The sequence below is a fragment of the Aptenodytes forsteri genome, unplaced genomic scaffold (assembly GCF_000699145.1).
Source record: "Aptenodytes forsteri isolate BGI_AS27 unplaced genomic scaffold, ASM69914v1 Scaffold20, whole genome shotgun sequence".
Classification (NCBI taxonomy): domain Eukaryota; kingdom Metazoa; phylum Chordata; class Aves; order Sphenisciformes; family Spheniscidae; genus Aptenodytes; species Aptenodytes forsteri.
In genome coordinates, this window is record NW_008795523.1 from 3,734,141 (window position 1) to 3,745,107 (window position 10,967).

Below are 10,967 nucleotides of genomic sequence, written 5' to 3' on the forward strand. Positions count from 1 at the left end.
ACGTCAAGGACAGCTCACCTTCAAATACCATCCTGCAGTTTCTCAGCTGTCTGATTTATTCGTGTTGAACAAGGGAGGTAATACATTTTTAAATTTTTGTTACTGTTAAAGAGGAACAATTCCATATTTATTGACATTCTCTTTCCCTTCTCTCCAAAAGTTTTCTTCTCCTTCCATTCTGTCCAAGTTTTTACTTTGAAAATTAACTTAAAGGTTGGTTTGGGACTAAACCATCAGTGCTTGGGGTTAAGCTAGCTCTGCAAGTAAAAGAAAATGAGGTTCTAGAATTGTATTGCAGCTAAATGTTGATATTTTGTGATTTCTGATCGGGTCTGGTAATTATTCATCGGTAATTTTGTGTTTTTCTCCTGGTTAATGGTGTTGCTGTCAAATGTTACACAACCTGTGGTACTAACTCATCTTTTAGAGACTTTAAATTGCCAGTCACGATTAAATATGTTAAGGGAAGGAAAAAAAAATATGTTAGTGAAGATTTCTCAGTCTCCAGCGGTTTGCTTACAGGTTACTGTGTACATGACACCGGGCTGCAAGTGAAGCGCTGTCACTTGTAGTTCATCGTTGCTGTGACACAGCCGTACCTCATGGCCAAGCATCCCAGAAAGAAATGAACATGATGTACAAAGTGTTTAACTGCTGTTGGGTATGACAGCACCACCGTCACCCTATGGAAATGTATGGAGGGACGTCCCAAGTTAACGTGAAAACATTAGGTTATTTCGTACAATCAGTACAAAGGATGCCTGTTGAACAGAGCTTTCTGGCATGTCTGTGCCAGGACATGGACCACAGAGTTAGACGAGGGATTCTGATCCGGTGGAGCTTGACATGAATGTGAAGAGTCCCACCCGTACCTGAACAGAAGACCTGTTTGCAAATACAGATGATCGCCTGTCTTTATGATGGTAACTGATAATATGACAACTTATTTACTGAAAAAGACAAGATATTGCAAATAATGGGGTGAGACTTTAACTGCTGGGGAAGACTTAAAATTACCATCTTTCCAAAGAGCTGCTGAAATTTATGCATTATATAATGTTCCAATAGCTTAAGAAAGACAATATTTAATAGAGCAAAGTAAAAGCTTCCTTTGATTTGATGGTGAGATGACATGAGTGGTGTAGACACTAACTGGGTTAGCAGTGTGGGCACAGTCAGAAAACCAAGTAAGACCATCAGGCAAAATGGCTGTGGCATTGGAATAGTAGAGAAGATCACATCTGGGTTTTATTGACAGGTACCTTTGGTTTTTTTTGTATGAGCCTGACAGTCTGACTCAATAGAGGAAGTGCAAGACTGCAATTTCAATTCCCCTTTTGGTTAATGTAATTTAAACAACTTCCCTCTGGGATTACCTCAAACCCTTATAATGTACCAAATCATAGCATTATGTGTTCTTAGAAAAATTAGGACGGAGAATGCCACTGTGCCTTCTGCAAAGAGCATGAAATCATGGAATAATCAGTCAAGGGTTGTGGTGTTATTCCTGTGGCTGGCGTCTTATTGGAGCTGTTCGAGCATCCATGCTCTCAAAAGGCTCAGGATGATGTGGGAACAGGTTGTTTGGAAAAGGCTGTCTGTCTTCTCCTGCTGGTGCATGAGCCCCTCCAGCCAGCTCCTTGCACTCTAGGGTATGTCCCCTTGGATGGAGCAGGACTTGACATTAAACTGTGGGATTGTGTCCCAGTGCAGGCAAGTCTACCATCAGTCATGCCCTCTCTGTGGGGCTGGAAAGAGCATATACAGTAAATAACCTTAAAAAAAGCCTTACTTGCTGGAGGGACGGATCCAGGCAATTTATTCAGCGCAACTCCATAGATGCACCTGAGCTCAGTTCAGTTCCCAAAATGTTTGGCAGGACCATAGGAGTCTGTGGATCTCAACAGTGTGAAGGACCACCTTTCTCCTGCGGACACAGGTTACTTTTGTCAAGGGAACAGGGCGCAGAGAGCTGGCAGCTGCTTCTCAGAAACCTGAGAGCCATGTTCAATGCTTCTGTGGGACTACCATGTTAACAGCATCCCCTGTTTCCTTTGCCACCTGTTGATTAACATCAGAATACTATTTCTTGTACTCAAATGGGTTCTTGGTAAAAGCCCAAGCAGAGGTAGTAACTACAGGTTGCATTCAGCCTGCATGCATACATACCTACATACACTGAACTAGCTTTTTGATACCTCTTCCAAATGCTTCTTTCCAGTGCTTCCACAATTGCTGCCAATGGTTTTTCTTCCTGTTCATTATTGGCTGCTTTTAACTCCTTTATCCTCTGTTTTCTGCCAGCATGGACTGACTTGCTGGGCAGGTAGGAGGGAGGAGGTGAATTTACTTGTACCCAGCACCCAACCCTTGCCACCCGTTAATTGCAACCTCATTGGCCTCTTAGCCATTCAGTTTAGCTGGGCTTCAGATCAGTCTCTTACCTCTAGTTTTTGCTGTCTTAATTAGAAAGAGGCTTGTTTCCACTTTTGTGCCTTCATTCATTGCACTGGAGACTATTGCGCATCAGTCTTGCTCATAAACTTTGTTTCTTTCCACTTTGCTAACCCCAGTCAGGCAAGGGCCGTGTTCTCGTCATCCTGCCTTTGGTCTCAGCCTCATCTGCCTGGGCATGATCTTTTTCTGACTGCTACAAGGATGGAGCTCTCTTTGATTTTGTTTGTATCATTGTCCTGGTTTCAAAGCTACCTTGTAGGGCCCGTGCTCTGCTGCAGTCTGAACTGCTACCTTTGATGACTGCGTTGTACATCTGTTTGATCAGTGAACCAAGACTTGCTGACCTGTCTGTAGCAGCCTCGTGTCCCCATATATCTCTGGGAATTTGTGCAGTGATGGAGTGTCCCTCTGCTAATCAATATGTCTCTTTGTACACATCCCAGTGCTCCAGGTCCACTCTCAGATAATCATACCAGGCAAGTAGCTTCACTCCCTGGACCACCTCAAGTTTGCCTGTCCCTGCAGATGTGAGCAGGCATTGTTTGAACATTTGCATCATTGTGGCAGTCATTGCAGGGATTCTGCTGGGTAGGTGCAAAATCTGAAAAGAAATATGTTTCCATTATGCAAAAGCTATCTTTGTTTAATTATACTTTCCCGTCTTGATTTTCTGCCATCTTTCCTGGTTAGGGTTGTCAGTGCCTTCTCTGATCACTATAGCATGCTTAAATAACCTCTACACCAAATCTCAAGATCAATTTCTTTGTTGCTTGCATTATTGTCCTTCTCATTGCCACCTCATTTTTAGAAATATTTGGTGCCAAAATTTGATCTGTCACTGGAGGATATTTATCATGGAGTAGCAGCATTGACTGATGTATTTGGAAGAAGAGAAGCTCTTAAGTAGTTAAGGATTGAATGCTTTTTTTTTTTTTTTTTTTTTTTTTTTGTTTTTCAGGGGAAATTTTTTTAAAAGGTATGTGCCTTTAATTATGAGATTTCAGTTTTCTTCCAGCATCAAAATGCTTCCAGCCCTCCCCACAGCCACAGTTAAGTGAAGACCGTACACGGCTGAGTGGCAGTAGGCAGGTTCAGACACCCCAAACGAGCTGTCGGTTAGCTCCAGGCATGGCCTGGGGAGGTGACTGCAGAGGTGGAGAGTGCATGATCAGATAACGTTTCTGAGAAGGCAGGTAAAGAGTTTGGTGATTAGGAGCTGCGGCGAAGATGCCCCTGCCCAGAGAGGAACTGAGTACTTTAAAACAAAAGTAGTGGCCAGTATTATGGCATATAAATCAGGTGCAAAGAGTTGTTCCTGAACACAGATTAAGGTTTAATGTTTTTTTTTTTTTTTTTTTTTTTTTGCTTGCTAGGCACAGAGTAGCTTTCCGTATCTAAAATGTATATAACAGTGTTGTCAGCTTGGGGCCTTATCCCGCACATTAGTCATTAGCACATCATGCTCTTGTGTGACAGTTTCAGTCTTTTAAAGTCAAGGGATCAGGTGGTCTATGCAGGCATAGAAGAAATTGTTCAAAAGATCCAGTTGCAAGAATCCGGAGATGCTGTCAGCACTGCAGTTCAGACACAGCCCAAACGAGCTGTCGGTTAGCTCCAGGCATGGCCTGGGGAGGTGACTGCAGAGGTGGAGAGATCTGCATGATCAGATAACGTTTCTGAGAAGGCAGGTAAAGAGTTTGGTGATTAGGAGCTGCGGGCTTGGGATGCAGCCTGGGGTGCTTGTCTGAAGCCCGTCAGGAAAAACTGGGGGTGGTGAACCAGGCACTGCTGCGCAGCCAAGGACCATCTCTTCAGGGTGAAGGTGAGCAGTGCTCAGCCCAGAATCCCTCACATGATAATCTGCAAGGGCAGGGAAACTCCCCCTGTTGAAATGTGCTCTGTGTCTCAGCAATAAAAAGACCCTGAAACTCAGTCCTCCAAGGCAAGGCTGTCCCAGGCCAGCCAGGTTGGGTGAAGGAGTGTTGCTGTCTCTGTCACCTGCACAGGCTGCCCCGGCTAGGGAATTTAATACTTCATCCTTTGTACAGCTCTTTTCTCCATGGACCCACTTTCTTGACCATGGGATATAACTAATTCCTGTTCATTTCTAAAGGAAGGGCTCAGGTCTATGCTTTGGAAGAAAATAATTTTTAAGGGGGAAATGCTGTTTTCCGAGTGAGAGACTGGGCCAAAACGGTCTTAGACTGAGCACAATGAAATTGTCAGTACAATATGGAGGCTTAGTGCTTGAGAAGGAAGGTTACAAACTTTGTACCTAAAATACTACATTTTAATGCTGACAAGAGCAGAAGTGAGGTTCAGTATTCTGCTTTATGGGTTCATCGCTCAGATGAATCCAAGATTTTTAAAAGTAGCATTAGTTGACCAGACGTTTATAACATGACGATCCAAAAATGCTTGTGGCATCTTCAGCCTAACTCAGATCCTGCCTGACTTTCCAGTAAGGCAGGTCCTCCCAGGCCGTGCCACAGGCACATGGGAGTTCTCTGGCTCAAAAGAAACACCAGTTTCTTATGACCAGTTTATGACCAGTTTTTTGTCTCTGACAAGGCTGGTACAAAATGCTTCAGAATAATTTTAAAGGTCCTGTGGTAATTGCCAAAGAGCATCCTGCTCATCTGCAGGTAGCCCTTACTTAGTACATCTGATGTTTGGATACAGAGAGAACTGAGGTTTTGTGTGTGTGTCATCCCCGCCCCGCCGCCTGAAATCTTAGTGTGACTAATAATGAAAAAAAGTAAATTCATTTAAAAAAAAATCAAGCAGAGAATTTGGGATGATACTCGTACAGTTGCAACTTATATATCCTGCATCTTTAATGTTATGGTTCCCCCAGTTATTCATATCAGAGATACGCATTGCCCTGTGGTATAGATTTGATCTGGATCAAATATAGCCACACAACTGCATTTCTGTTGAATTACCCAGAGAACGTGATATGCTATTTATGGCCACTTCATCTTGTGCGCTAGCAGTAGAAGGACAGATGTGCCGTGCTGCATGTAGCCTCCTTGCACAAAATTAATCTATTGAAAAAATCTGTAAAAGTACGAGCTGACTGGGGTGTGTTTATACCAGAACCCAAAAGTCAATTGCTGCATCGGTAAAATGAAGCCTAAAAGAAATCTTGGTCCAGAATGTTGCAGCGATGCTGAACTCCCTGGGACCACCCTGACCCTGAGCTGCCCTGACGAGGCCTCCGTGCGATGCAGGTGGCTGTTTCAAGCCCTTCTGAGCTCTCTCTTGGCACCGTGTCTCCTCGGGTGCTCTGGAGCACAGCATATAGTGCCTCTCTAATTACAATGGTCGGAGGAGCTTTCTCCCACCGAGGGACAGGTCTGTGAAAATCTGTTTATGGGGACTTTGGCACTGAAGAGGTCAGTGTGTGGACAAATAATCTGACTCTTGGTTCAGGAAATTATGTCCTGATGTGAAATTATTTCCCCTGAAATTAGTCTTTTCATGGCCCAGATTCTGCAGATTCTTTCATCCTCTCCATAAGCATTTGCTGGCTTTATCCATTCTACCATAAATATTAGGCAGTTACGACGTTTGAAGTTTATGTGCTGTGGTTTATGTTAATATTCAGAAAAAACTGTTAAGGCCAGAAAAAGAGGCACAGTTTTGTTATGGTGAAGTCAATTTTCTGATCCTATAAAATGCACATCAGTACACTGCATTTTCAGTTTCCGATCCTGGTTCTAAATTGTCTCTGTTACTTGCACTGAATGCTGTATCAGTGTGTAGCCTAGATGCTGGTACTTTACCCAATGCGAAACAGTCCCTTAAAAATGTATTTATTTGTATTTCCAGAAAGATCATGGATTGCTACGGGAAGTATGCAGCTGTCACTTTGACCATTTTGTCTGTATTTCTGCATCTTCTTCATGCTTTCCCAGATGGAGAGTTTCTCATGCAGGGTAAGCTGCTTTCAGCATTCAGAAATAGGGCAATTGTTCGTAAAGAGTATTAATTAAACTTTCACATGTTTTATAAATGTGGTCATAAATCTTATCATTCAGTTGCATTTATTGACACTGAGCTATGAAGGTATGATAAATCAAGATAATTTTGCTATGAGTATACTTCCTATTTCTTCTCTAAACTTGATTCCTCCAGGTCAAGAGTCTCCCAGATGACTGTGTCCTCATGTTGGCATGGGTGATCTTAATCCTTGAAACATTATCAAATAGAAACGTTTTGGTTTCTTGTACACCTGAGATCTAAATGGCAACGTAACATCAGGAACAGCAGAACCATAGTTTCTCCTCATAATATGCAGAATATTTTTCCTCTGTAGATCCCAGAATATGGGATCTTGGTGGTGTAGCATTCTATGAAAGAGGCATATTAGGAAGATTTTAGGGGTGTTTTGAAGGTTGTGGTTGTTTTTTTTATTCAGCCTCGAACTGAATGTATAAAAATGTGAGCTACAAAAATCTTGGGATCACTGGGCATTTTTAAAACTCTTGATAACAGAGTCTTGCCTGAAAACAGGCAATATTTAAGAAGCACTACAAATCCTGCTGGTGCTATTTAACTATCTGTAGCTAGTAGGAAGTTTTCTAGGGACAGCTAGTATAGTAGAAAAAAACCCTCCATATATCTGTATATCTATATAGTATATAGAAAAAAAACCCATACAAAAAAACCCTCCACAACTGTCAACAAAATTAAGTTAGAAAACCAGAAAAGATACAATGATGCTTGTGCCTCATCTAGAAAGCCACACTCTAGTTTTACAGACGGTGTGTGTTGCTGACTTGAAGGACCCTAAAGAGGAGAGCTTTGCTGTCTGTGCTTTTCTGTTCTGCAGCCATCAAGCAGCAAAGTGTGGCCAGTGCTTCCTCTTACCACCCACACTTTCCCTTTATTTATGAAAATGAAAATACAGCTGGAGACCAAGTAAAAGTCTCTTCCTTATATTTTTATGGCAGGTTGTCCAGAGTGCAAGCTAGGGGAGAACAGATTCTTTTCCAAGCCAGGAGCACCCATTTACCAGTGCACTGGGTGCTGTTTCTCCCGGGCCTATCCCACTCCGATGAGGTCCAAGAAGACCATGCTCGTTCCAAAGAACATTACATCAGAAGCAACGTGCTGCGTAGCAAAGGCTTTTACCAAGGTGAGGCTGTGAATGAGACCCGTTTAAGCTTGTTTTAGGATGCAACGTTTAGCTGAACCAGTGAATAGAAAAGAATATGTTTTTGCTGGAGGACATTGGAGAACTATTTGAGGGAAACATCCTTGGCATTTATACCCTTTGCTCTTGGGTTCTTTCTTTTTTCTAAAGAGGAAATTAAAAAGTCAGCCAGTACCGAGTCTGATACTCAGCTGGGATGTGGAAATTGATGCAGTGTCACTGACTTCAGTGAAACTACTTTGACTCATGACACCCGAAGTTCTGGTGGTGGACTTGTTGTCCCCTTGCTTTTAACTCTCCTGGATGTGCACCCTCCCCTTAAGTGCTATGCAGTGTGTATTTGATTTTAGTCATTTTCCTTGTGTCTTTCCTGCATAGGCAGGAGTTCTCTGGGAAGGTGGCTGGTCAATACTATCAATTATGTATATGGGAATGAGGGACCAAAACCACCTGTGCTCATTAGATTAATTGAGGTTGTGTTTACTTTTAATAGTACAACCAAGAGGGAACTGTAAACATGTGCAACTACTTTGAGCATTTAATACTCTCATCTGGAAGGTTCTCTTAAAGAGAGATTCTGCTAAAGCTGATTATTTTGGGAGTGATTCAGCCCCAGGTGAAGAAACCTTAAATTTTATTGAATAAATGGTGAGCTAGTTGAAACAAGCTAAGGTGTCTATCCTGTGGTGATCTGAATCAGGCTCATTAAGTGTGTTGACTAGAGGCTCAGTTCAGTTACCCACTCATGGATTTGGTGCCATTTGAAATACCCTGGCGTACTCAGGACATCTGTGTATGGCTGGCAGACACAGGACCCATAAAAGACCTTCTGGAGTGGCAGCTGGAGGCTTGGTGGGATTCCCTCTGACATCTTAAATGGCAGTTGATGGCTCTGTGTGTGCAGCTGAACAGAGCGCTGGGTCTCCACTGGCTGTGATGAGAGCCCAGATACCTGACTTACCTATAGACACCTACAGCTGAACCTGGCTGAATCCTGGCTCTTCATCTGAGTAGAGCGTAGATCTTTTTCTAGACCACTAACATTATACTTGCCCTGAGGCAGCAACTAGAATTTGGTCGAGATTAAAAATAAAAATGACTCATCGTGTTTGTGGTCTCTGTTTTTATAATCCCCATGTGAAAAATTCTGAGGACATTTCCTGATTTTTCATAGATTGGTTACTTGACACTTTTTGAAAATTAGACACTTTAAGAAGTGCCAAATTAAGGACACCAAACTATGTCACTATTGAAAACTTTCTCTTTACGGCTCTGAAAGCCACTGATGATGCAGCTTCACAGGTTGGCATTCAGAGGCTGCTCTAGTATACTAACCCCAAAGAGCCTGTGTACTTTGTGGTTAACAAAAAGGCTTCAGCCATCTTTTACTTGAGAATGCTGTTTTTACTGTCTAGCTAATCCTAATTATTTGTTATGTGTGTGTGTGTTCTTTTTTTAAGATTACCCTTAAGGACAATGTGAAGATAGAGAACCATACAGATTGTCACTGCAGTACCTGCTACTATCATAAATCCTAAAGCCTGTCCCTTTGTTAATGATCAAGGACAACGGTGAATGGAATATTTGTTTTTCAGCTTTTATAGCACCAGTATGGAAAATCCTATGTTTTCTGGTCAAGACACTGGGTAGACCTTTGAATAAGATGGATGGCTGTTTTATTTCCTCTTTGCTTCTTCATGCATTTAAGTAAGTTTAATTATTTCCATTAGGGATGAAATACAGCACTTGCATGACAACCGAAGGCTTGATCTATTTTTAAAATAAACTGTCAGTTAAATCATCAATGTTTCTTGAGGAAAAATTAGGATTTAATAGCTTAAAACAAAACAAAACAAAAAAGATACTGCTGCAGTTAATTTCTAGATTTTTTTTTGTGGGAGAGGGAGGGAGGGAGGCAGGGAGGGATGGGAAAGTGGACAGAAAAAGAAGCAAGAAGCAACCCTTATACATCTAGTGGGCAGGGAGGGATGGGAAAGTGGACAGAAAAAGAAGCAATAATTTCCCCTTATTCATCTAGTGATTAGATTTTTTTGAAGACTCAACATTTTGTTTCTCCTGTTTCTCTTCCATTTTTTCTTTACCTTGTGGGCAGAAAGTTTAACAGTGTATGCTCTGTCCTTCTGTGCCATCTTTTATTTTTCTTTGAACTTAATCTCCTCTCATATAGATAGATAAATGGATGCAGAATCAGACGTTATAAAGAATTGTACAGTTTGGTGTAGCAATTGTAGAATAGAGGAGTGCTACAACAGTATTAGCTATTTAAGGTATGCATGGTATAGGGCTTTAGTAATTCCCAAATGCAATGTGCTGGACCCAGATATACAAATGGGAGAGTTAGGGAAAATGTTAGGTGGGAAGTGGACCGCAGAGTATGTATTCAGAATACATGACCTTAATATCATAAACTGGGAGTTTAGAGATGCACTTGTTCAGCTGTAGTGGGTTGGATCGGGGTCTCTGGTGGAACTGCTTGCCGGTCTGGAGCCCGCTCATGGGAACTGAAGTGAAGGAGTTCCCCTGCTCTTCACCCTAATATCTGGGGTGAGAACATCAGCCTTGCTATGGTCGCTGGCTGCAAGGGTTTAAATGTGCTGTCTCAAAAAGCCTCAGATGTATTTGTCAGGGATTTCCCTGCAGCAGATGCTGTGAAGGTAACAGTAAGAGCTTCTAATGGGGACAGGGAAGGTTGCCTGGGGTCAGGCTGTGAGGGTGGATGGTCTGTCCTGGGGCATGGCCGTGGCTGATGTCTGCGCCAGTGCCAAATGACTCAAATAGTTTAGACAGGCCTCCAGGGCTAAGCTGTGATGGGGCACTTGAGCAGCCCAAGACCGGCAGGATCTAATGATGGTCTAAATCCACTATTCATCCACCCTTCTGTCTATTGGAGTGCAAATTCAGTGCTATTTTCTAAGAATACAATCATGGGGCTTTATGGAGAAGAAAAGACTTCTCATAGATAGGGGAGATGAGGTTCTTAGAGCAGCATTATTCAGCATATGTCCACTAAACCTTATTAGCCTGACCTCCATGCCTTAACCCCCTGATTCAGTCTCTCCGCCCTGGGAACCACTGGTCTGGTCCAGTCCCATGTCCCAGTGCAGAATCAGCTGCACCGTGCCATTCCTGGGAGATGTTTTGCCCGACTTGCTCTTGAAAAAAACCTCCAGTGGTTATTCCAGAATCTTCCAAGAAGACTGATCTTGTCAGTTCACTATTCTTACTATGCTGGAAAATTTCAGTCTTCTGGAAAGTTTTTCCCTAATGTTTTATGTGTCTCATTTGCTTCAACATTACTTTTGGTCAAAGGGGAGGTAATCCAGTAGGG

The 10,967-nt window shown here is 42.5% G+C and overlaps 1 protein-coding gene across 1 annotated transcript; it reads left to right on the forward strand.

Moving 5' to 3' along the window:
- CGA (glycoprotein hormones, alpha polypeptide) lies at window positions 1-9,495 on the forward strand. The gene is made up of 4 exons (XM_009281956.1): window positions 1-77; window positions 6,292-6,398; window positions 7,416-7,600; window positions 9,079-9,495. The coding sequence occupies exons 2-4, from the start codon at window positions 6,299-6,301 to the stop codon at window positions 9,154-9,156; spliced, it is 363 nt and encodes a 120-aa protein (XP_009280231.1). The 5' UTR covers window positions 1-77; window positions 6,292-6,298; the 3' UTR covers window positions 9,157-9,495.
- The last annotated feature ends 1,472 nt before the right edge of the window (window positions 9,496-10,967 follow it).

Excerpts from the sequence above, each read along its gene's own strand:
- CGA (XM_009281956.1), top strand. The coding sequence starts at position 6,299 with ATGGATTGCTACGGGAAGTATGCAGCTGTCACTTTGACCATTTTGTCT. Across the intron at positions 6,399-7,415 it reads TGGAGAGTTTCTCATGCAGG|GTTGTCCAGAGTGCAAGCTA; the intron begins GTAAGCTGCTTT and ends TTTTTATGGCAG. Across the intron at positions 7,601-9,078 it reads TAGCAAAGGCTTTTACCAAG|ATTACCCTTAAGGACAATGT; the intron begins GTGAGGCTGTGA and ends TCTTTTTTTAAG.